Here is a 26,791-nt window from a genome sequence, read left to right as displayed (position 1 = left end):
CAGGTGTACTTTCACTGAGCCTCAGCACTAACAGCTGTACAACAAGCATTTACTGAGTCACACCAGGAAAACTGATGTGGCTCAGTTCACTTCAGTTCCTGCCTCTTCATCCCAGGGGAAAAAAAAAAAAATCGAGAAAAACGATGTACCAAACCCATCACACAGGTACTTACAAGTGGAATTGTAACTTTGATACATTGGGAAAAACTGCAACTACATATTCATGGGGGTGCATTATGGATTTTTAATTTACTTGGTATTATGAAGTGTTAATTGTTTTGCCATGAACATTCACAGCAGGACAGGGATAAGTCAGAACAAAGCAATTACTCAGCTATTTTTTTTCCAAGTAACATTTATTAATAACATTTTTAAGGTGATAACTTAAGAGTCATAAGGAAGGGGGCTGTTGTCAGTAAACATACAATGAAAAGGTACTAAGATTTTTCTATTAAAAGTATGACTAACAAGGCTTTTAACAGTGTTTAGCTCAAACAAATTTAACATTAAAAACATTCAAAATTACTAGAAGTGTTGCAATCAGTTCTATTTAACTTAGAAAACATCATTTCAGTAGTCAATACTAACCTACTATTTATATAAAAATTTTAAACTCCATTCATAATTTTTGTAAACAAAGCACCTAAGCATTTGAAAGAAAAAAAAAGTTAGTTTACATCCCACTAAATGGCAGCACATGTGTGAAACCTCAGGCATGGAGCATTATTAGGCACATAGGCACAGAACAAGACAGAGCTTCCACAGCCAGCTGCTGAATACATTTATGTTACCAAAGGTCTTTTTTATTTTTTCTAATTTCATTATCACATATAGCTGAAAATTTAATAAATCCTCCATGTGGAAGATTTCAAAGAGATAAAGAAGTCAGCTTACATAGGTTTGCGAAGCTTCTGAGGGCTTTCAATTGTACATAACTTTGAATGAGCTATGACTTCTTTATCTGTTTCAGGAATTTTTAGAAACTTCTTCAAAATCACTGAACTTTGGCAGATATTGGACTTGTCAAAGAGCATAACACATCAGAAGACACATTTTCAGTCTGCTACTGAATACTGAGGTATGCTTTAATTTATTATGAAATACCAGTTAAATAAACCAGAAGATGACCACTGTATTCTGAGGCTGTCAGTTCAAGCTTGAGTCAAGGGGGGGGAACTACTAACATACAAAAACTGCTTGTAATTTCTGTTTTCTCAGGGAAGCTGCAAACAAGGTGAATTATCTTACCCGTATCAACTGGCACCATGCTCACTCTCTGTGAATGGCAACAACTGATATCCAGGCTGTCAGTCAGTCTGCTCTTGACTCTTGCAAACAAAAGTTTAAACTTGATATAAATTTGCAGTAAGCCTTTGTTAACTGCCAATACAGATTTTCAATTGTCTTAATTAACGTACTTCTAAAGTAAATCTAGCTAAACTAGATTTAATCAAAGTAAATTTTCCTGAGCTGACATGCCCCAAACTCAGTAGAAATGTCTAGAGGTGACCTTCAAACAAAGCAGGCACTTGCACAAGGCACTGCAGGAAAGCCTCCATTACCACTGCCCAGCATGTGCTTACTCAGTTGTTTTCTCCAGGGTTCTTGAACTTGTACTTGCTACAGGAATGACATTCATTTAAAAAATAGGAAAAATGTTTTAACAACTACGTGACATTCGCACTAAGTGAACTCAGTGGTCTCCCCTTGTTGCCTTCTCCAGATTTTCTTTGGTGTCAAGTACATTACAGCTATACAAATTTTCTATGCCTAATCCCCCTCAATTAGCAGTTTCCTGAAAAAAAAAAAAGTGTCAAACTCTTCTAAATGCAAACTAATGATTTAAAGTACTTATCCGTTTTCCAAGTCCTTAAAAGCAAAAATCAATTAAGATTAAACAAGTTAAACACATGCATTTGCCTTAGCTAACACAAGTACAGCTAGTACTATTCAAACCTGTTTTGTCTATCAATTGCAAAGAATTTTTAAAATTCTTCAAAAAAAAAGTATGGTGCAGATGCAAAAGGTGTTAAAAAAAAAAAAAAAGTCTGTCCTGTCTTCCCCTATCCTTCTGAACTGATCCACAGCCCAATGAAGACCACGAATGCACACCTACTGTCAACATTTGAGAGAACCAAGCCAGTGTTAACGTTTAATCCCATCCCTTAAAACAGCACTCAATGAGGAAAAAAAACCTCTTGCCTTTCATACCATCTTGTCTGTCAACTATTCCAGGAGCTGCACAGAAGTTTTCAGGACCTTATATAAGTACCTCCCCTTTTATTAATTTAAAATGTTTGGAAATGTATATACATCCAAAGATTTGCATCAAAGCTTAACAATTTTCACAATTAAGGCATAAGCCAGCGATACAATGAGGGGAGTGGGGAGGAAGAGTTCACAACCCCACTTTAAATTTGCCCTGTTATTTATTTTATGGCTCACAATGCACATTGACATACACACTGTTCATTGAATTATTTGTAGCAATGGAACTGTAGTTTCATTCTTCAGTTGCTATAGTTACATTACTACCCAACTTTGCATTCAAAATCTGGAAAGAAATCCTAGGAAAGTACTTTATTTTTTTTCAAAGAAATCTGACTAGTCTTAATCAAAACTTCAAAAGAACATCTCACATAAGATGATACGGGCAAGCAACTTCTATAAAAATATACTGTATAGAAACAAGTTGGAAAATTGCATAGAAAATATCCTTTTATTTAAATTAAGGCACGGTTTTACTAGCTATGGTTTGGCTGTAAAAATGTGACTCTTTTGATTACTCATGTTATTAACAGTATTTTCCATAAAAATATAGGTGCAGGAATAAAAAACCTTTTACCAAGAGTGGGAAACACTCTATTATAAAATTTCACCAAATTTACTGCAATTCAGCTGTCAAAAATTCAAATGCTATTTTAAATCGGGATCCCACATATTATTGTCCTCCAGGCTGTTCAGTGGCTGCTGCTGTGCTTTCTTCATTTCCTGTGTAATCCAGGTGTTCCATCATCTAAAATAGGAAAAAAAAAAGGGACAAGACACGGCTCTTTATAAAGAAAGATCTTACCTGCCATTTACAGGCAGCAAGCAATAGCTTGAATAGAAAAGACTCTCTTTTTGTGGTTGCAAAGGTTACCTATATTACAATTAGTCAAAACTAACTGTAGTGGTCACATTTCTTTGTAAATTTTCCTTTTCTTTCAGAAAAGATAAAGGAAATGAATCTGTAAAGTCCTGCATCAGGAAAGAATCCAAACCAGATTATTATACAGACTGATCAGATTACCTGAATAACTCAAAATAAATTTGTATTTGTCCTGACTAAAAAGTAGCCTGTTTCCTGATCCACTGTTGCATTGCTGGAGGCAATGAAGCCTCTGGTTTTCCCTCTGGGACAAAGCACTGAATGAATTACAGAGGTAATACACACGTTTGTTAGTGTGACTACCTGAGACCATCAGTTTGAGGGCTTCAGAACAGAGCATCATTAACAAGAGGCCAAGAACTGGACAGTTTGGGTAGCTGACAGCCAGAGACAGAAGACACAGAAGTAGTACAACTAATGCTGAAAAAACAAAATGTGCCAAGGAGCTCTTATGCCCAGAGTGGCAGTATTAATTAGGACAAGAGATAATGTTTTAAGCAGCAAAAGGCAGAAAACCCTACTTATGTTCTTCCATAGTGGCATATCCTGCCTGTCTTTCTATGCAACAGCTGCTCACTGTGTGGGCTCTGATCTAAACTGGGCAGATTTCCACACAATTATCTTTTTGTCTTACTAGCACCTGTTCAGAATCCTTGCCAGGACAAAGCCAGGCTCTGAGACTGCAGTGCTGTACACACTTTAGTGTGGTACAACTCTATGTACAGGATAACAAAAACTTGTTCCTTTTACTTTTCTCTTCTTCTCTAGTTATGACCCAGCTCTGTGCCATTCACTCTTATATGTCACCAGAATTGTTTCATTGAAAGTACACAAACATACCTTACCAAAAGCACTTTTGCTTAAACAAGCTGTTTCACAGTCCAGCCACACCAGCATGCTGTGCAGTAAACTGAGGTGACAGTTCCAAAAAACAAGTCAGTGGACTGGGTAAGGTTTAGGAGAGCCCAGTGGCCACAATATCAATCTAAGGCCAGAAAAGGTCTTTCACAACCCTCCCTTCATGTGCCAGAATCATGACAGTAAGAACTAAGGCAGGCACCAGTCTTGCCAACAGACTTAAGGACTGAGTTAGAGCAGCAGCACAAACTCAGTCCAGCAGTGAATACCCAGCTCTTGTGCTAATGACAATCTTGCATTTATTTCAGTATATGCAGAATTTTCCTCTACACTGTGACCAAAAATCCACATCAAAAGTCACCGAAAGCAAAACACTCCCTACAATTACAGAACTCAAACCATCCCTTTGAATGAGGATTAAAGTATTCATTTCCAGGATAAAACAAGAACAACCTCCCCCCACAGTACCATATTACATCAAATCATGCCATAGATCTTCCTTCAACCTAGGGAGGATCATCTAATAGCTTGCACAGAGAAAGTAATTTTGCTAAGTACTTTTGTATGATCTTTTCCTATTAAATGGAAAAGATGCTTTAGAAATAAGAGTTAAAAGTATCTGTAATAATTCAGTGTATACCAAAGTCAAAGACTCTTCTGGTAATCCTACAACACTAAGCAGCAAAAAATGTACTTTTTTTTAAATACAGATGCAGGAGATAGCACCTGTATTTAAATTTTAAAGTCTCCACTTAATAATAATATTTTGAAGTTAATTTTAAAACCAAAGGTCTTGTAAAACTCTAAGGGTGTTGGGGGAATGGGTGGGTGTTTATATATTATAAATGTTTCAAGGCTAAAAAACCCACACCACCCCATTTTTAATCCTTCCTCCACACAGAAGGACAGTCCACAACTTAAAGCTGGGGAAAACAGGTGCCTCTCTACAAGTACAAGATGGCATTTCAGCAGCTTTGTCCACACACATCTCCACTGCGGATTCTCTCAGGACAATCCCTTCCTCAAAGCCTCAGCAGAAGCTGCAGGAATCTTTATGATAACCAGCTGCAAGATGAAGGCAGCTTGCTACAATCCTGGACAAAGTTGTTGTTTTGTATTTTGTTTTAAGCTAAGAATGAGGCAAAGCAATCTGTACATTGTGGAGAGCTCACGAACATTTCTGAAGTGGAAGAGACTTGGAAGCTTTGCTCTCACATCTGAATCTCTGACAGTTTTTAAGGGGGAGTTGTTAGGACAGCTTTGTAACAAAAACATTTCTATTTAACCTATCTACTAACATGGTGAACTATTAAAAACTAAAACCAGCAAACTCACCCCCCCAAAAAAAACTTCCACAGAGCTAAACTAGAAATGCTAGTATGAATCTCTCCCTGTAACAGCACACAGTACTTATGCACACAGTTGCTTGCAAGATTCATTGCAATAATATTGCATTAATGGAATTCTTAACAAGTACCAGTTATGATGAAGTTGCAATTATCTAAAAATATGATTATAAAACTAACTAAAGAGCGTGTAACATGCCAGTGACAAATCTGTTCATTTATTACTTCAAAGAGAGATAAGAAGTGCTAAACACTTCAAACTGACAAACTCCAACAAGTTGTAGGACTACTCCATGTAGAAGACTTCACAGATGCATTAGGCCACTAGATTTTCCATTATTTTGCTCAAATAATTGAATAGATTGCACTGATACACAAACCAGTATTCCAAAATTAAATCAATAACTAGAAAATAAGTATGAAATTAGTTTCTCATGAAGGCATCCACGAGGAGTATAAGCAATCCAGAAACCTAGATAAACCTTTATGTTACACTTCACAGCAGCAATACTGTCAATTAGGTGTCAGGAAAGCACGTACATTACTCTTCCAAGGAACCTCTGCGCTTCAGTGAATAGTTAAAATGTTTTCTGTGCAGCAACTCATTACAGCTCAAGACTACACCATAAAAAAGCCACACAGAGCATAATTAGAATTTAAGACTGCATCATTATGCAGAAACAGAAATTACCTCAGCTATGAATTATGGGACCTCAGAGCTATCTTGGTGAGTAAAGTATTTGTCATACATACGAAGTAGAAACTAAAAAAAGTGATTTTAACAAACCTATCCAAGAACCTGAGTGCGCATAGCAGGACAGAAGAATTCTAAGTTATAAAGATAGTCTGGCCATCTGCTTTTAATTTGCACTCAACTCCTCCGAATTCCCAATATCACCTTTGGTTTATATCTAATTTATTTATTATTAGGCTTTTTAATGAGACTTAAATTGTTGAAGTACTCTTTCTTAGAAGAAAGGAGTAATGAGAAAAATACTTTTTATTTAAGAGTTGAAGACACAGGCAGAATTCACCATCTCAAACTGTCTTCAGAGCCAACACTCTATGCTTTATAAATAGATGTATAACTCCAGCAACTATAATTCAATATTATATTTAAATGCTTAAATTCCACAAGAAGCTAAAATTTGAAAGCTTGTACTGCTCTCTGCAAGATGTGTGGACAGCAAAATAAATGCCATCAGTGTTAGCAGTCATGAGCTGCTGCCAAGAGAGGTCAAACCCCGCTGCAGTCCAAACGTGGTGTGGCAGTGAGGCCACAAGAGCTGGTCCCAGTCCCTGCTCCCCAGCCCAATGCAAGCAGAGCACACAGGACAGGATGAAGGACACTGTGGAGCAGGATGATGACAGAAGGGCTGCAGACATGATTACTACAGGCAAATTTATAATGCTCAGCGTTGTAACAAGACAACAAAATTGTTGTTTAGCACTAAGCAGGTTTTTCCATCTATGCAGTGACACAGAAAAATCAGGTGAAGGACTGCAATATATGTAACAGAAGAAGAACTAACACCAACTGCAAATATTTGAAGGCAGTCCTAAGGTTTGGGAAGTTAGAGAGTAGAGAAGCATACAAAGCCTGCCTTCAGGTTTAGGAATCACAGCTTCATTGCAACTTATGTTTACCTGTGCTCCTTTAAAAAAATAAAAAACCCAAAGGACCTAAGTGTGAATAGATTTGTATTGTCTTCAGTTCTACCCTATTCTATTGAGTAATTCATACAAAATTAAGAGGCAGATGCAAAAAAGACTGAAAAGAGAAAGCAGAGGGGGAAAAAGAAAAAAAAACTCTAAGATGATTAATAAAGTTGTATTAAAAGAAGGCCATAATCACACCTTGTAGCAAAGGCGTCCTGGAGGAATCCGATACCTAAATAAAATTCATTCCATTATTAAAATCACATGCAATAAAACCAACAAAAAAAAATCAGAAAAACCCCAAACTCCAAAAAGGTAACTAATGGACTATGATTATGATGTTTAGTCACCTGATGTACTATACATGCTCTTCTACCCCAATTTTTAGGACACCTTGCTCTAACAACTGTGCAAGGCTTTCTGTTCATGTGAGGGCAAAGCAAAGCTCTGCACAACTCTGGCCACCCTTGTCAATGGAGCAGCTCTGCCTGAGCCTCAATCACTGATGTAGCAAAATACTGTCTTCTGACACCTTTCCATGTCTTTCCTCCTCAGAGTAAGCACTGAAAGCTGGAGATGTCAAGCCTGGAGCTGTGTGGGTTGGGGCTGTTTGGGATTCTGTTTGTTTGCTTGGATTTTTTTGCATGTTTGTAAGTTCAGTAAGGACAGTTCAAAATACAGTTTTAGATAAGGAGGACAACATATGAGAAAGATCAACCCTGAAGCATTTCAAGAGTGCAACTTGAATAACACTCTCTGGGAACAACAACAAAAAATATTCTTAAGAAAGTGATAGAAAAATAGTGAAGTTATACAGAGCTCAAATGCAGGCTTATTTAGAGACAAGTCTAACTCAGGGATGGTGGAGTGGGGTTGAAATCAACATTTTAAATTGTGCTAGAAATGAAGTCACCTGACTCAAAGCAAGCTGAACTTCAGAGTAGTTTTAATCCTTCAAGAAACCAGTTGAAAGGACATGAAATAACTACTATGGCAACATAATTCTTTCAAGTATGAGTTTTGCTACAAGAAGGGCAAGAAATTTTTTGTCACTAAGGAGACCTGCCAAATTTATTTAGGCCAATCTTACTCAGAACTCAAGTGAGGAAAATAAATTGCAGAGTGTTTTCCCCACAATAAACCCAGAGTTACTGGGCTTCATAAATGTGACCATGTTTATTTTAGAAGACCAAACAGGCATCAATTTATACATAAATGCACAGTAAACCAACTCATTCTGACCTACAGAGCAACATTTCTATTCACTGGACCTATGAAAAGAGGAGTTGATTTTGTAAACAAAAAAGGCAGGGTATTTAGTTAAAGCTGAAAATCGGAGTAACTTCACAACTAAGCCAACCTCCAGGTGAAGCAGGTGTAGTGTATTTGATCAACAAAAGGTAGCATTTTGCTGGTAATGCTACAGGAGCTGGTGCCTGCAATTTTACCTTTACAAGAATTACTCTTGATTTCCACTGATCCGCTCAATCTTTTCAATCCAGAAGCTGAAAAAAAGGGAGTTACTTCTATCCACCACTCACCTTCCCCCAGAACAGACTATCCAAGCTCCAAGTTCAACATGCCCTAGGTATAGGTGATGGTGCCTCAATTCAAACAGTATTGAACTTGGTCTCAAGCAAAACACAGAATAATCTTAACTGCTCTGTCTTGATAAATGCCAGCTCACAGGGGCTACTGGCACACCCAGTTACTTCAGCAAGTCACATCAGGGGAAATGTGCATATGTCAACAGCTGGGATTTTAAGAACTGCACTTCCTAGGTAGTGTTAGACACAACCAAGGAGGAAATACAGAATATCCAAGGCAGTGTGCCCACAGTGTGTGCTGTGATAATAAACAATAATACAACCCAGCTATTTTGCTCCTGAATGTTCCATACAGTCCTGATGATGTAGGCCACCAGTGATGCATGGAAAGTTTCTAAAGTTCTAGCTGATTACCACTTTTTTGGAACTGTCTCTAACACAGAACCAGTGCAGTTTGGAGTGTGCATGCTTAGTTCAGTGACTCATGTTATACTACATCAAGATGACAGATGAAGAATGTTAAAATACAAGAAAACATTTCAAAGTAGAACAAATTAATTTTCCTGAGTACTGAACCAACTATTTCAGTTCCCCTGAACTTTGTTCTGCCATGTCAACTACTAGACTAAGAATGTCTATGAGTAAAGACTACTTATTAGTTCCAAAGACCACAAGAAAACTTGCAAATATTGGATTGCAGGTGATTTTTCACCAAATTCTCAGAGAAACATATACTCAAAGGAATTAACAACAGAATACTCAAGGCCTCCAGCCTACCTGGTAACTGCTTCCTTTCCAAAACTTCTTCATCTCTTTGCGCCTCCAGGCAACGAGGGCGCTTGTGATGAGTGTACATGGTACAAGGTAGAGAAGGGCAGGCTGCCCCATCTTCATCAGTGCCAAAACAATGAAAGTCAGCACCATGCCAACAGCATAAGCTATAAAGACATTCATACATACACAATCAAGAACAGGAGAATTTTTAGATCAGATCAATCAATTAGTAAGACAGAATTTCTTTTTAAGTGGTATTTTCCTTGTTAATATAACTGAAAAAGAGACACAGTAAGCTGCTCTACAGTTGCAAGATTTCTCAAAACAACTCACTACTATAATGAACAGTCACCTTAAGTACAAGCAGGCACACTAAAAAGAGTTTCTAGAGAGATTCTTGACAACCTTGAGATTCTTGAACCTCACCTGAAGAAAACCATCTAGATCTGCCATTTAAAAAAAGCTACCATGCAGATCAACCATGCTGAAATATCACAATTTACCTATTGTGCAGGAAATGTAGTATACAGAAGATGATCTTGTTTGAACATCAAATCTTCGACAATATGCAACCAGAAGCCCTTGAAGGAAAAAAATATCAAAAAAGGAAAAGGTTTAATCAAATGTTTAGTGGTTATTTTTTTTTCTCCACAATTTTCCAAATGAAAGCAGAATAAAATAATTTATACTAAGATTTCCCATTACGGTATTATTTTATCTCCTTCCACTATTTTTTTCTGTAAAGGTAAGAACCAGTCTAAGGAATCTTACAGAAAATCTAGAAAATCAAAACCATAATGGAAATGTGAGCCAAGCAAGCTTGGAATTAGAGGACTGGGGTTTTCAAGCAATCAAATTACATTTTGCTATTTTCACCTTTCTAATACAGAACTGTAACAACCTATTTTTAATACTTTTCTTCAACAGGATTCTAATGCTCCCTCTTAACATTAAGCAATTTTGCCTGCACATGTTCAATTAAAGTAATTTGCTCAAGACTCCAATTATGGCCAAATTCAGCTCTTCTGACAAAGATGGAAAAATTTGGCAAAAGATTTTACATTACCTCAACTCTAATTATGTAGTCTAGGATATGAAAATCCTAAGGAGTCACAGAATATTTGCTTTCTGTGAGATTTTCATGAAATTTAGTTAATATTGACAACTGGATTTACCTGTGGGACTTGAATTGACTCAATCCAGTACAATAGAAAACAAAAAACCTTTCACTATTTAAGTATTCTGTAACATACTGAGCTTTCTTCTACTCTGGTTTTTGTTGTATTCTGCACTGACTGATCAAGGCAAACTGCTGCATTTGATTTAGTAATTACCCTGTGAATAAACTCTGCAAGTCAGCTGAGAATAAAACCCAAAATATTTATTCGTAAATTACAGTTACCAAAAACATTTGCTCACCTGGGACAATAATGTCTCCAAAACCCAACAATGAAAAAGGCAAGACACAGAGTGTTGATGCAGAGTGTTCAAGTCTAGGCACTCTAATAACCACAGGTAACTGGAAAACATTATTTCAGAAGCCACATAAATCTCATCTAAAGCATTCTGGTGTTCTGGATTTTTTTTTTGGTTGCTTGAATTAATAAACAGTTTAAATATAATTAATTTATCATTAATGCAGACTTCAAAATAGGTAGAACCTGAAGTAAAAACCAGAAACCAACATAGAAAGTAGATAAAGTTTAAGGCAACTGGTAAGCTGGAATTGCAGATTTACAAATAATATGCACAAACAAAAAAAAAAAAAACAAAAACAATATTTAACCATGTAACAGGAGTAACAAATATGGATTATCAACCTAACTATAGAATACTGATCAATGATATCCAGGCCCTAAAGAGAAATTTGGATAGTAAGCTTTCCCCAAAAGAACAGTCTTTTTAGAGGAAATAATTTAAAAATCCAGTATCTGAAATACAATCCTTACTTTCTCATGGGGAGCTGAGCGTTCAGGGACTTCCACCAAGTTTCCATCACTCTAGGATCAAACCCAAGTCAACAGGAATTTAATACTTGTAAGAAAATAGCAGAAGCTGGCTATATTTTGTGAGAAAGTTACGGCGAAAAGCACACTATGAATTAACTACACAGAATCAGTACTTTTTAATACTGCCCATATTACAATGACTGTTCATACCTTCTCACTGCTTCCAAAGAGACCAGCTGCAACTTCAACCATTATACTTGCCCCATTCTGAAATTGAAGTTATTTTTCAGAAGTTAGTGGTTTAACGAATCAATGCTTTCATACACATTTACAAAAACTGCTTGTACCTGCCCTTACAATTCAGGATTGGAAAAATCCTGACTATCAAAGGGAATGCCCCAGTATTGTACAGTATTATACTGTATTGTTTGGCAATAAAAAACATGTAGTCCAGCCTAAAATAATGTTAAAAATCCCCAAACAACTAGTCCAAGAGATGTAGCTGGAATTTTAGATAAAAACATGTCAGCTTTTTCTGCCATGAGCTTTCTGCTTCAAAATAAAAGCAGGTTAATGCTTGCACTCAGTTCATACCACACTGCAAGTGATCACTGCACAAAGTATTATTGCATATTCCAATAAATGGGTGTTTAAAGCAAAACAAGGAAAAAACCTGGAGGGCAGTAAATTCTCATGATCACACTATCCCTCACACTAACAGGGGATGGTTTACTTTTGACCATGTGACTGCCATAAAAATTTAGGCTGTTGTCTTACATGGGGAAAAATGGAAATCAGCTTTTCTACCTTGAGAACATTGCAAATGTTCACCGGTTGAATAAAAATACTCTCCCAATGACCAGACATTTTTCTTCTTACAATACATTAACAGACATACCTTTGTGATAAATGGTGTTATGAAGACAAAAAATACATCATATAGAAGGAGAAGGCCTAGAAGTATTACACAGGACTGGCAAAAAAAAAAAAAAAAAAAAACAGATAAAACATTACTGTGGGTTTTCAAGTATCACACAGATGTTTTAATTTGGCATAAGATTTAGTACAGGATTAGTTTCTTTTAATAATCATTAAAAATTGTACAGATTATATTTTTTAATATATATCTCTCGCATATGGAAAACCTACTTCCTGATGGTAAACTTGCAGGTGCATGGCAGAAGAATATTATCTTAAGGTAAGCAATATACAGTACCATAAAGTTGGGCATTTTCAGTGTTTTAATGAAGTTTAGGCAGAAAGCAACTCCCAAAATATCTTGCAAAATCCAAGCCCACCTAAAAAAGAAACCCAAAACATTTTTACAGGTTGTTCAAACTGCTGCTAAAATCTAGATTTTTTTTCTGGAAATAGCAAGGAAAACTTCTCAGAAAACAAGAAATCAGTTTTTCAGAATTACTACTGCCAAAACCACCAAAGTCCTAGTTTCAAGATGGTCAATTTATACCTGCCTCTGATCATAAATAGGTTGCCGTGTTGGCAATGGCTGGGATAGACTTAATTTTTTTTTACAATAGCTGGTAAGGGCTATGTCTTGGATTTGTGCTGGAAGCAGTGTTGGTAACACAGGGATGTTGAAGTTACTGCTGAGCAGAACTATTCCCTATGCTATTCTGCACCTCTTTTCTTCTGTGACAATCATTGGCAATCAAGCTAGTTCTTCCTCATCTTCATAGTTTTTTATAACTTCAAATTACCACACAGCTCATTTGCAATGCTTTGTTCTCCGTTACTCCCATGCTTGTTAAGCTTCAAAATACTTTCATGACTCTTCTGAAACTGGCACTGGAGTTCAGAAGGATGCTGTGCTCCAGGATTAGTTGTATGCTGGGAAGTTCATTAACACCAATTATTCACCTTACTCTTAAGTCAGAATGTACCACTTACCTGTCTTCATTTCGAAATACTGCCCAGACAACAGCTGCTGCTATGCAGAATATAGCAAGAAAAATAAGCCTCACTTCAATGGTTTTGTTGGAACATGTAATCCTAAAAGAAAATCATTAAATTAAACGACAAAGCCTGCAACAGTCAAGACACACGCCGGTGCTATCACACAACCTTAAGCTGACAAGGTGTTCTCAACCCAAGAGTTTCTCTTTTGCCCATCTGTTCTGTACAGATTCAGGTGGCATTGTTCTCACAACTGCAGCACCAATCCTTTTCTGGGCTGCACTAAAAACATGCCAAGAAAGGCTTAGATGGCCTGTCCTCATTCTAGCAAATACTTCCAGGGAAGGCAGCAAGCAGATGAGTTTGTTTCATCCATTTCTGTCAAGCAACAATTACACCAACTGAGCTATGTCAGTGAGGGACAGCCATGTCATAATTGCACAAAATGGCACTGGTGAGAAAAATCAATTTTAGGAAACATAATAAAAGACTAAAAATGAAGTAACTATGTTTTGCAGAATTGTGAGCCAAAATCCATTTCTACCACATACTCAATTTTCAGTGACAGTTTTTGAACTGATAACTGACAAAAGTAATGCCTTCCCTGCAGCTGACACAAAACTTGTTCTTTTCTACTTGATTACCACCTTTGATGGGCTACTGGATCACAAAAATAAATATACTGGATATACTGATATGAATATCCTACACTAAGTAACATGCAAACCACATGGTTCCAAGTTCATAAGCATTGTTCTTTTTGACAAAAAGAACAATTCGTTGCATTAAACATTCAGTGAAAAAGTGAAAATGCAGGGAAGGTAAACAGGGACACTCCCATACACCCTAATACAAGCAGGATATTTAACTCAGAGTGGTAAGAAGCACCTATGTGTGCACTGGTAACAAACCACAGGAACAAACCACCCAAGTGAGGACTGGAACCACGACCTTCCAACAAGGGTGACATGAGCAACGTGTTGTCTATGCTGAAAGTTAAAAATTGGCAGCACAGCACAGGCTAAGAAGAGGGAAAATCTCCTCTGCTGCTTACAGCACAGTACTTGCTCCAAATAGGATCAAATGTGCAGGATCTTCCCCTTACAGAGCTCCTTGATGAACAAAATAAGCCCACGTGACAGACAACCAGAATTTTATAAAACCAAACTCAGACACCCAAGCAGTGTCTTTCAAATTTTATTACAGAATGCTCTCAAATAAAGGTAATGTAGCAAATCTACAACTATTTAAACTGTTGATTATGCTATAGATACCTTGAATATTTATTAAAGCAGCTTGTAATTTTCTTTTGTAACTATCCCACACACTAAAACTGTACAGGAAACAATTTGTCAAACTGTTCTCGTATTTTCATGCTGCCTTGAGTAACAACCAGAAAACAACCAGAGGAAACCTGTCATTTTTAATAAGTGAAAGGTGCACAATACCTGCACTGCCCAAATGGGATTTGTCCTATTAATGCTGCAAGACAGTTGTACAGGCTCATCGCAGATGCCAGGCAGAAGACTGATATTATAACATAAACTAAATAAAAACAACAAAGACAGGAATCAGTGACAAAAAAGTAGAAAACAGCAAATAAACACAATAATATACATTTGATATTTTGTGTTCAAGAGGTGTCTGGACTGGCACTGGATGATGTGGTTTAAGGGTTACAGTGACAGGACTGAGTAGACAGTTGGACTGGATAATTTCGAATGCCTCTTTCAACCTTGAGGATTCTGTGATATAAACTGTTAACAGTTATAGCAGTGCTCAACAGTCATTGGAGACCACAGGCAGCTGAGTATAGAAAATACTGAATTCTGAGTGTCTCTGCCATGACAAAGTTCTCATCAAACAAAAACCTGACTCCGAGGTATCAGAATTGCTTTCTAGCCTGATCCTCACCAAAAAATAAAAACCAAACACCAAAACCCAACTAGCAAAATATGTTCCCATCAAGCAAACTCTAAACACTACTAGGTTGTCACTGCCATCCTCCCAAGAGCACTGACATACATAATTTCTTTTTTTGCTTATCATCAGTCATTTCTCTCCCATATGACTTCATTCAGAACATGCACTGTAGAGACAGTCTTTGTAAGACAGCTGAAGAAACCTCTCCTTTAACTAGCAATCACATCCTTTCAACCCTCAACTCATGGATTGAGAGAATAATTCCAAAAGTTACATTCATTTTAGTTCAGAAATCTAGCTTTTTACACTCAAACACTTTGTAAGATCTTGTAGAAAAATAAATCAAATGAGATTATTCACTGTTTCTTACCTAACCATTTGTAGAAGAAATAAAGTAACAGCAGCATGACACAGCAGATGACGACAAACAAGATAACTGTTACAGGGGTGAAAGTAACATTTTCTTCCTTTTTCCATTGGGTTTCTCTCTCCCCAGGACTTGCTACTGCTTTCAGATTCTCACTGTTTTCAGAAAACAAACAACACATTTACCTTAGATGACAGATTATGACAAAAAGTTTTACTATGATCAGAATTGATGGTTATAGACTGACAAGGTTTCAGTTTGGTCCTTCATACTATTATTAAACTTAAACCCACAGAAAATTATATGGTTATTGTTTGAATTTCTCTCAATTTTTTAATGAAGAGATGCACTTCCAACCTAGCACAAGGAAAAGATTCTTAACTGCACTCCTTTCCAATGGTGTGGCAATTGCAATTGCCAACTTTAAGGGACCATCCCCAAGCAAAACCATTATCCATGTGAAGAAAAGTAGTACTACACTGTTAAACTTTCCAGGATGCACAACACTGAGCTTGATCAGTGCATCACCTCTGACTACAAAATTTATTGGGCTAAATGTAGACGATCATTTGATAAACATGACTACAACATCTGATAAAACGTTGACAATAAATCAAAATCATAGGTACTGCACACTCTTAAAACCTCATCTAGACATTAAGTGTCTGCAAAACCCATTCATGGTAGCAGAATGAAGCTAGCTAAGTACTAGTTCTTTCACACCTCATAATTACAGAGTAAGTGAAAGAGAGATGGTATAATTGGGGATTTTCACTGGGAGTAAGATTTCTGTGCATATATACTCCATATTTATACTTCAGCATGCAATAAGGAGACTTAAATTCCTGTGCTTATTCTTTGAACAGAGAGTCCTTCTACTTTTAGTACAGACCTAGTGCAAATTGCCCATCAGATAGTGTGTTCCTGAGGAATCCCTGGACCTACCTACCAAATGCTGAATTCAGCACTGAAATAACTACCTTCAAAAGAGAATAACCCACAACAGTAAGGCACCTTGTTAGATGAATCACCTTCTCAGAAGACATGCTTTGAATAAGCAGCTTTTTTAAAAAAATAAGCTTGCCCTAGATTTATGAAAGAGAACTTTAACCAGTTTAAATAAATTACATCTAGGTATTTTTAATATGCGAGACAGCACCACATTTTGTTATTTTAGCATTCAGTGCAGCCACACCCTGCAGCACTGCAGGGTGAAAAAGAAGCATAATCAGACCCAACCTTTAAAAAAAGAAACACACACACCCCTCCCCTCCTTCTACTTCTTTAATCTCTTTAAAATAGCTAATTTGCATAACTGTGGGAAAAAGGAAGCTACTGTTATCACATACAATCCTCTCCTTGTTGTTCTGGGGAGCAAAGTACCAGAACACCACTGAGACCCTGAAGGTAGCAACACACACTGACCCATTTAGCAAATACAGCCACCCAAGAAATACTGCAGAATAATGCCATGCTCTCAAAGGCAGCTACAGCCAGTTTAGCCCCAGACTAATAAGAATTCTGTGCATGACTTAAACCTGCACACCTTTCAAGGACAGTGCAGAAACCCCCAAGTACCCCTTGTTTCCCCTGCCTTTGCCACATTCTGCCACTCCCTCTTCCCTCCACAGGGACTGCTGCTGCCTCCTTATCCCTGCCCAGTCCCAGAGCTGCTGCTGCCCCAGCTCTGTTGCTCCACCAGATAAAACACAAAGCTGAAGCAGATAAGCCAGGTTGGACTTTATCTGGAGTCAGCCAGACAACAAAACTGTGCTTCCCATTGCTCCTAGTGACAGCACAGCCAGCTGGGATGGAGCAGCTGTACAGACCCCTGCCAATACAGACACTACATACAATATGTATTTAGCTCCTGAATCATTGCACTTGAAAGGTGTAACTAAAATACCTAATTTCTATTGTGGATACTGGAGAATTATGATGCTGGTTAGAGTATTTGGTAATTTGTCAAAATGTTAACTCGTGCCTCCTCCCAAAAGCTGCATTATCCCTCAGAGACTTTTACAATCTATGTTTGAGGTTCCTCAAAGACCTGCAGTGATTTTTCAGAGGTCACAGTGCTCAAATATTTCATGACAAAGCAGCTAATTGCACTTAGATCTTCTAATTTTTTAACTACCAACCTAAAAGAAAATAATTTCACACTGATCATAGCAACAATTTTCAGAAGCTTTGCAGTCCATGTAATTTAAGCAGCTCCATTTAACAAACTTACAGTTCTGCCACTCCACTCCAGTAGCCTCCCAGTGCCACTGTAAACACAGCAATTAGGAAGATGACAACCATACTGTAGTCAAACTCTGGCAAAGGTGGTGAATACATAGTCACATTAACTTCATTTCCAAGCACCTGAAATATACAAGTTGGTTCATAAGGAGAACAAAGAAATCATATTGCTTATTTTCCAACAAGATGCACATCATGATTTCCTACTCTTAATCTATACAATGCTGAGAGGAAGTTTTCAACTCACTGCACAAGACATGTCATATGTTTGCCAAGAAGCAATGCTTTCTATGCTACCTTTCAGGATAGTCAGGTTTGGAAACAAATCTATTTACTCCTGTGTAAATACAGAGATACCACAAGAGAAAATGGTACCTCTTTGCATTCTTGCCACACTTCTGAGAAGTTGTACCTCTAGCCCAAATGCCTCCCCAAAATATACCAAGTGCTATCAAAGACATCTGCTTTGCAGAAAAGCACATCTAACTCAATTACCTTGAAATAGAAACTCACAGGTCCACTGAGGTATCAGCAGATCTACCTCTAGCTCTAAAAGCCACAAAAGCCTCTGTTCTGATACAGACACGAGACTTCAGACAGAAAACAGTGACAGCTCAAGGTGGCAGAAAGTTATTTACCAACAGCTTCACACAAACATGATTTGAGATGGATTCAAATGAAAATAAAGCAATTTCATACTATTTAAAAAATTTAAGACCTAAGGGAAAAAAAAAACCAATCAGCTGAAGTACACAGAAGAAAATGAGAGAGAACACTGAGATGTAACTGGTACTGAATTGTACAAAAATTTTGAAAGCAAACCCAAGATGCTTCCATTTGATTGAAAGGTGAGATTTAAAAGAAAGGATGATAATTTGACAGGAAATGGAAAGTAGTAGGGAAGAGAAATTTGCTGTTGCAGTCAAAGTAAGCCCAGACATCTAAAATAATTATGCAGTGAGAACAGACTTCAGAGATGCAGAAAAAAACCCCCAGATTTGTTTACAGTCTGAATGTGAGATAAAAGCAAGAGAGAGAAGAACATGTCAGACAGGTTTGGCTTCAGAAAGATCAAACTGGCACTAGAAAGACTGAATGGGAAGTCCAGTAGTAGAGTGGAATACAGTGGCCACATATAAGAAAGCTGAATCATTTCAACATCTAAATTTTCTAATTACAGATAACCTTTCTGCAGGCTAAAGAAGTCAGAATCATTCTTTTTTCCTGAAGTTATGGAAGTTCAAAAACAAGGAATAAAATTAAATTCTAGTGAAACACTGCAGTTTTATGAAGTGTAATATAACATTAAAGTAAAAAAAAAAAAACCATTCAAATTATAGCATCCCCTAGGTAAAAAAACCCAAACAAACCAACAAACAAAAAAAACAACCAACCAAACAAAAAACCCAAATAAATAAACCATACACACAAAAACCCAAATAGACAAACAAACACCACCAAGAATCAAATAAAAAGCCAAACCCCCTAAGAGGCTTAAATATTTTTAGTATTCAGTTCCAACATATCTTAATCTAGTTTTTCTTTTAAGTTTCATAAGTCTTACAAAGTATCAGTCACATTAGAATCTAGAGGAATTGTTTCTTTTTTGCTCCTGTCCTCCCTCTCTTCACTAATAACTTCCTAAGTCTCAACTTCCACCACAGGGAACACTAGAATGTAACAGACTGCATCAGGTAACAAATCTGCAAGAGAGCTGTCCACTGACTAAAGGGTTTGTAACACTCTGCTATTGCTATCAAGACTCTTAACAGACTTGTCTCTAATGGTGCAAGCCAACAGGGATGATTTACATTATTTACTTGTCAAGTAAAAAGAATGCTTATACAAACTACTTGCCCTCAGACAGGCACTGTCTCTCTCTTCTTAAGAAAAGGACAAAGTGGAAGCTTTAAAGAGTTGAATAAGAAATGCAACTGTAATAGGAAGTGTACAATGGCTTCTGGATTCCAAGCAGTGCATATCATTCAAAATAACAGCTGCCAGTGACACGACAGAAGGTTTTGGCAATAAAAAAAATAGAGCAGAACCAGGAAAGGCCACTTGTATTCTAGGCTGTGTTCCTCACTACTTTTATGAAGGCTGTCTCATAAGACAAAATGAATTACTTGATTCAGCAGCAGTATGAGACATCACCTGGCACAGCAACCTACAGCAGAGGTGCTTTGGTGAGTTACTCCAGCTGTACAGAAGTGATTCTACGTCACACCACTCCAAGCAGAATGGGCCAATAAAGAAGTGCAGAGAAGATCCAGACCTAACTTGCCCTAGATCCCTTTCATGTTAGTAGGGCATCCCCAAATCACTCTAGCAAGCAAACATTACTTATCTGACTTGAAGAAACAAATCTGAAGGCAGAGGACAACCTGAACCCAACTACAGTACTTATCAAGGCTGTGGCAGTCAGAAGACAGCACAGACCTTCAGTCATGTTAGTGCTCAGCAAGTACCTATCTTTAATGACAACAGTAAACAACCAAAGTCCTACCAATCTAGGCAATTTCAGTTTGCATACTTACCTAAGACAACCTCCCATGGCAGCTCTGAAGATTAAGAGCAGAAATGGTGAAGTGAGCTTGCAAATTCAACTCAAGAAGCTAAGACCACGTAGTGCTAGCTTCTACTATCCCCAAAATCATGTGCAATGCAACTCCTGCTTAGCAAAACTATTCAATGCTAAATAAATAACCCAAAATAACAATGTAATAACACCAGAAAAAGGCCACACTGAAGAAAAGATACTGTTTTCCTTTAAACACTGTGCAGTATTTTGTTATCCTAACATTACATGCCAAGGAAAAGAAACTCCAAGGACTCCCAAAACAAATTCCCCCGGATTATAAAATGTAGGAGATACCACAACTGCTGTATTTTAATAACATGCATTTGGCTTCTCACCATCAACAACTCAAATTACACTGCCCAACTACTCTTTAGCTGACACTGTCACACTACACAGAGGGAGCTCATCATCTGGTAAAAGCAAAAAAATCTTTCAGTCTTCCCTCAAGATCCAACCTGCTCAGGTGCTGCTTGCCTGAAAGCGCTGGTGCCAGTAGCTGCAAGCTCAGCTGTTGTAGCTTCTGCACTAAAGGAACACTCTCTCAGGCTACAGCTCTTAATGTGTGCTAGGCACCTGCAGCTGTATCCAAGTCTACTGGAAGACAGCTTATCTTGCTCAGCAGGAAACTTACAGTTCCCTATTTCCAGTTAGGTGTTGTGTTTCCCATTCTCAGAGTCCTAATCAATCAATCAATCAATCAATTATTCTCTCTTGTTCACCTGATTAGGAAGATCAGTACTTCCACAACTAAATGTCCATCCTCTCTTAGGAACAAAAGCAGTATCTTAGCACATTCAAGGCAGCCATCCAGACCTGACCTGAAATTAATCTATTTATTCAAATACCTAAGTTTATACAACCATAACATGCTGAAATTCTGTTACTTACCAGCTGCATATCTACTATGTCATTATATCTTATAAGAGCAATTGGAAGAGTCACGTCTTCAAAATCAGTCTTGTTATCTGAAATAGCAGACTAAAAGAGAAAGTAGAAGAGGTATGTTGAGCCTATTTACAGAGTAGGTTAGATCCCTCAAAGCAGATTATCCTTTCAATTTCACTGTATTTGTAGGAAGGTAAAAACCAAAAAGCTCATTCATCACCCTTGGCAAAAGGTTAATAAAGATAGATGTACTTAAATCAAACCAGATGATATTACCAACAACATCTGGATTCATACAGCTCTTGTGCTTTTGTATTATTACAAGAGATAATAAAAAGTGGTTTTAATTTCTACACGTCTAAAACAAGATGAACTTTCTGTGATAATCACACACAAATTCATAAATTGTGCATATTTGTACATACGCTTTGTAGCTGCAATGGAGAACAAAAATGCAATGAGATCTCACAAGACATTTTTTTATTTCCAGTTTTGGATTACATTTCCCTAGCTTATCACAAATGTCTAAAACAGTACCACCTAAGCTTACATGGAGTGCAAAATGCACTAAAATTAGGGAATGATAAGGACAGGCATTTGCATTCAGAAACGTGTTTGAAGATACAAGGAACATTAAAAACTCCAGCTCAGCTGTAACTCCTCTGAGCTGATGTAAGCCAGCACAGCCCTGTGAGAAGGGTAAATGACTTGTGCTGGAATCCCACACGTGGTTCAGGGTCCTCTGCTTCTGAGGCTTCTCTCAGCTAACCCTGCACAACACTGCACGGGACCAAAGTGACAATATACTATTTCAGTACAGAAGAAAACTGTTTGTTGTAACTTACCAGCCTAGATTTACTGGCAATCAACAGCATTTTAGCACCCAAACTTTGTGCAATTCTTGCTTTCTCCAAGAAAGTGCAGTTTCCTGTCATCACTACAACTGCTTTGTCTTTCATTAAGCCAGAAGGAACTTCAGCTGAACTGCACAGGACTGTAGAAGTGAGGTTTTCCAGAGTTCTGTAAGTCTGTAGAGAAAGAGGGAGAAAAGGAATGTGATTAAAGTTGGAAATTTGATATTACAAACAAGTTAATCCAGAAGACTACATTACTATGCTCTTTAATTGGAGATTTGCCAGGAAGAGGTATAACAGGAAAGAACTATTAATTCAGGAACATAAAATCACAGCAGCAGTTTCAGCAGCTGAGGGACATTTAGAGCAACATAGAGCTGAAATAATCTGGCTATTTAAAGTCAAATTTCACAGTAGTTGGTATTGTAATTTAAACATAAGAAACTGATTGCACAACAATCACTACTGGTAGTTTGAGGGAATCTGGTGTACACTCTGTGATACTTCCAGGCTTTACAAGCCAAAACAGCACTGATGGATACAACATAACCAGAGGTCCAAAGTACAATGCTTGCTTAAAAACAGTTGTTCAGTCTAATAATGTATTATTTACATCACTATCATCTCCTTATTTCAGAAGACCAGTTATAGTTGACTCAAATTCATACTGCATTCTAATTTTCTTAGAGAGTATGACTATAAACTACTTACAGCATTGTCCAAGGTTTTTGGAAGGGATACCCATTTAGAATTGTAAATGATGCAGTAATCCTTAGTTACTGGAGGCATTCCACTTCCAGAGGCATGCAGGATCCCTTCATCAGCAGCTACCTGCAATAGATCACAGTGTTCTGAGTTACAGCAAGTTCAGAATATCAGTTATGCAAACATTCTTCTAAAAAGCTTAAGAAGAGAAGAAAGAGCTGTTGGGAGAAAAGGAATTTACTCAACACATTATTTTACATAATAACTGATCCCATGAGAGAAGGGGAGCTTGAGAGCAGGTTGGAAAACTAGTAAGAATCTAGTTACTGTATAATGCTGCTTATCCTCTTTGCAAAGACAATGTATTTATGACATGTACAGTTTGGGTCACCAAGCAGAATACCAGCAAGAAACCAATGCAAATGACTTCAGATTCTCTGTCTTGTGCCTTCCAAAAAGTGTAAAATTTTGCGTGCAAAGCAATTAGAAGAGTACATGGAAAAGAGATGAAATTCTAGAGTCTTCCTTCCTCACAGGCTCTACAATTTTCCCTGCTAATAAAGTATGGGATTATATGCATCATATGACAATTCCCAAAATATTTGTTGTCGAGTAACTGTAAACACAAAGAGACCAACTAGTGTACCTTAAGAAGAATTTGTGTAGTCAAGGAAATACTGGTGTTTCCTAAGATTAGAGTCCCTCACATAAATATGATTCCTGTTATTTACAAATACAGCTGAATTTTAAAACTTCTGATGGTGTTAGGAATGTATATTTCTCCCCAAGCATAAATAAAGGTCTGGTATCTAAGTGGATAAATGAACAGACTAAAGATTAGATGCAGCTACAGCTATTCAGCAGTGAAAACAAATAAACATTCTTTGCATCTCAAAGAAGTGTCACTGTAAAAAAAAAATGGAAGATGTTCTTATGTCAACTGTGTGCCTTGAAACTGACCTCAACAGCAAGAAGCATCATCAGAACTAAAAAAGTTAAAAACCTGCTGTAAATTTCAGATTTGTATAAAAACCCACTAACATATTAAGCTAGAAGTAGGCATGGCTATGGGGGAGAAGTCCAAACAGTTAGATACACAATACTAAAGCAGTGCTAGAGAGGCATTTCTCCTCAAGCTAGAAGATCTGTATTCTGCAGCAAGGGAGAACTGGAGAGAAAATAACAGCATGTGACGATATTGTTTCAGAGGTTTATGTCTGCCTGGTTTGAATAGCAAAAAACCTTCTTCAGAGGAATCCATTATATTGGCCCCAGCGCATGAACATCTGCTGGGAGAACTGTGTCAAAGGGCCTGAGCACATTAACTGTTTAATACAGAACAGTTCCTCAGCTGTCAGCTGAAATAAATTGTTCCATGATTTATGATCAGCACAAAAATGGTCAAGCTTCCCCAATAAATGCAATCACCTAGAAGTACAAACTAATGGTGAATAAAAAGCAGTAAAGACTTCCAACAGGTGCAAACCCCAGAGGTTTACATCCATTAAAAGCTTTTTCTGCTTCACCAAATAGAATAATAAGTGTTTTCTGGGTTTCCAGGAAATCAAGTGCTAATGCTACACGAGCATAAATCTACCTAGAAGGAGTGATCGCTTGTTTATTTCATATGCATGTTTTGTTTGGCAAGCTTCCCTTCTCTGGGGATTAATCAGGGCACACAATTCATCCTCATGAGGTGGAGGGAGGCAGGACCTGAGCATGATGTGGACCCACACCTATTCATTGCTGAGCTCCAGAGACAGCATTTACAAGTTAAAAATGAAAAAAAACGCTCCAGGATATGCCTCACTTGGGAGCATCCCCAGGGAATTCCTCTTGCATCCAGGTAAGTCCTGTTACTTTCTAATCACTTCAGTATCCTTTCACAACAGACAAGGACTACGGGTTTGGGTAGGTGGCCTTGCAGTCAGCTGTGCCACTGAACAAATCCTACTCTCACTATACATCCAAAACTAACACTTCCCACCGAGCGCATTTTCAATCTTGTTACTTACAAACAAGATTAAGTGTGTGACCACAAAAACATCTAGTGAAAAGATTAACCTGCTGCCCTAGGCTGATTTGCTCTGGCATAAAAGCATTCCCACATAGAGAAGAGGCATGACAACTGTCCTTATCTAAAGGGGTGTCACAATCTCCTTTCACTGCAGGTTCAGACACTTCCCAATGACCTTCACCTCCAAACAAATTCCTTCCTATTTCTGAAAGGTAGTTCTCTCATCATATTTCCTTCCCTTATCACCTTTAAATCTTTGTTGTATAATTCCTTATGTTTGATAGAGAAGAAGTCTCATTTTGTCTCTTAATCCCTAACTTTCCAAATATGTCACTGCAGGGATATAAGCTTGGGCTGACTGCTGAGTTTTGGAGTGTACCTGTAACCCCATCACACAGAATACAGGAAATCAGATGAACCAATAGACAGAGACCAAACCAAGCCTATATTTACAACATCCATCACAATTAGTACCTAGACAAGACACACAGAAACTCAAAGGTATAGACTAGGGACAAGGTAGTCTGTATGTAGCAAGCGACAACAGAAAACCCACAGAAACATAAAGAGGCAGAACAACCATCATTTTTTTGTTCTGCCAGTGGCTGTGTGATACACACAAATCAGACTTTCTCCTTCCCTCCAGGCACTGTGACCCAGGTGAACAGGAGCCCATGCTCAGAGAGCAGCAGTGATCCTTCCCCAAACCCAGCTCCCCAGGCTGCTCATGTCAAGAGACTGCTCCTGATACAGAATGACCTGGTCCAGTGCTCACCACTGCTACAACTGCATCTGTAGAGCAAAGAAAGCAGGACACAGGGCCTGGAGTCTTATAAGAGGGCAGAATCCCCTTTCCCTTGTCACCAGCAGCAAACCATTGGGTTAAACAGCAGAGCTACTCTTCAGAAAACCCCAACACACCAGTGACAGCTATGCGGGACTCAGGACAAGTAAGGGAGACAAGTTACTTCCCCCACAGGCATTCTCAAGGTACTAACACACTGCTGTGCACCTGTTGCTGAGCATATCCAATGGTGACTTCCTACACAGGAGAGAAGTGTTCTGCATTCTGCCTTACCAAAACAAGAGAGATTCTGTTAAAATTAAGTAAACAAAAAAAAAAAATCTCAACGACAAAATAATTTCGAGGTACAGCATTTAATGCATACATGTCCTTTATACTGCCTAAGCAGATTATGGAGGTTTTTGACTTCCCCATTTCACTACCCCACTTGGCAGAAGGTGCTCTGCCAGATTTCCACGGCAATGTACATCTGTGGAGAGGGAGAAGCTGTGAATACGCGCTATACCGAAACAAAAACTGAAGATGAACGAGACAAAAGTCAGGACACATAGGCACACTAGGAGCTTTCCCCTTCCCCGCACCGAAATTTAAACACCGGGTTTATCCACGCAGGCACCCGTGAGATTTGTTATCTCAACTCGCGAGGCGTGACCGGAGCTGGCCCGGCCTGAGCTGCCCGGGCCCGGTGGGGGAAACCGAGAGGCCTCGTCCGAGGAGCGCCCAGAAGGCCCAAACCCCCCGGGCCACAGTCCAGCCCAAGCCGCCCCGAGCTGCTCGGAGGCAGGGGGAGCCGAGCCGAGCCCGGCCCGGCCCAGCCAGACGGGAGCTGGGCGGGCCCTGCCCGCCGCGGCCGGCGAGTTCTCGGGGGATAAGGCGGGCAGAGGGAGCCCCTCGGCCGGCAGCGAAGAGAAGGGACAGGCAGCGCCATCCGCCAGGGCCGGGCCGGCAGCGCGGCCCCGCGTCCTTACCAGCGGGAGCAGCAGGGCCCACAGCGCGGCCCACGGCAGCCCGGCCGCCCCCATCGTCCTCCGCCGGTTGCTCGGGGAGCGGCCTCCCTGCGCTCGGGCTCCGCGAGCCCCCGCGGAGACTTTCACAGGCTCCCGGCTCGGTGCCGGCGCCACTTCCTCTTCCTCTTCCTCTTCCGTCCGCTGCCGCCGGCCCGGTCCCGGGACGCCGCGGGCTCGGCGGGCGGGGCGGCGCTCCCGGAGGGGC

The 26,791-nt window shown here is 38.8% G+C and overlaps 1 protein-coding gene across 4 annotated transcripts; it reads right to left on the bottom strand.

The window, feature by feature from the left end:
• Positions 1 to 310: 310 nt before the first annotated feature.
• On the bottom strand, positions 311 to 26,791 carry SPPL2A (signal peptide peptidase like 2A). Of its 4 annotated transcripts, XM_062501669.1 has the most exons (17): positions 26,548 to 26,791; positions 22,764 to 22,883; positions 22,044 to 22,226; positions 21,202 to 21,291; positions 17,722 to 17,855; positions 15,492 to 15,643; positions 14,647 to 14,743; positions 13,193 to 13,294; positions 12,501 to 12,582; positions 12,183 to 12,257; positions 11,495 to 11,551; positions 11,285 to 11,335; positions 10,755 to 10,854; positions 9,839 to 9,916; positions 9,339 to 9,499; positions 7,213 to 7,246; positions 311 to 3,016 (listed from the first exon to the last, which is right to left on the bottom strand). In XM_062501669.1, the coding sequence occupies exons 1-17, from the start codon at positions 26,599 to 26,601 to the stop codon at positions 2,985 to 2,987; spliced, it is 1,602 nt and encodes a 533-aa protein (XP_062357653.1). In that variant the 5' UTR covers positions 26,602 to 26,791; the 3' UTR covers positions 311 to 2,984. The 4 variants fall into 4 exon arrangements, with proteins under 4 accessions (XP_062357653.1, XP_062357656.1, XP_062357652.1 ...); XM_062501672.1 differs by lacking the exon at positions 11,285 to 11,335; XM_062501668.1 differs by lacking the exon at positions 7,213 to 7,246 and having other exon boundaries at positions 26,548 to 26,790.

This window comes from Cinclus cinclus, chromosome 13 (assembly GCF_963662255.1).
Source record: "Cinclus cinclus chromosome 13, bCinCin1.1, whole genome shotgun sequence".
NCBI classification, from domain to species: domain Eukaryota; kingdom Metazoa; phylum Chordata; class Aves; order Passeriformes; family Cinclidae; genus Cinclus; species Cinclus cinclus.
This window is presented reverse-complemented; position numbering and strand designations above follow the sequence as displayed.

Bases quoted from the DNA above. Each gene is read 5' to 3' on its own strand.
- SPPL2A (XM_062501668.1), bottom strand. From the start codon at position 26,601: ATGGGGGCGGCCGGGCTGCCGTGGGCCGCGCTGTGGGCCCTGCTGCTC. The intron at 12,258-12,500 runs GTACTGTATATT...TTTTTTTGCCAG, and splicing joins TGAAAATGCCCAACTTTATG to TCCTGTGTAATACTTCTAGG. The intron at 11,552-12,182 runs GTATGTCTGTTA...CTTCAATTTCAG, and splicing joins TAACACCATTTATCACAAAG to AATGGGGCAAGTATAATGGT.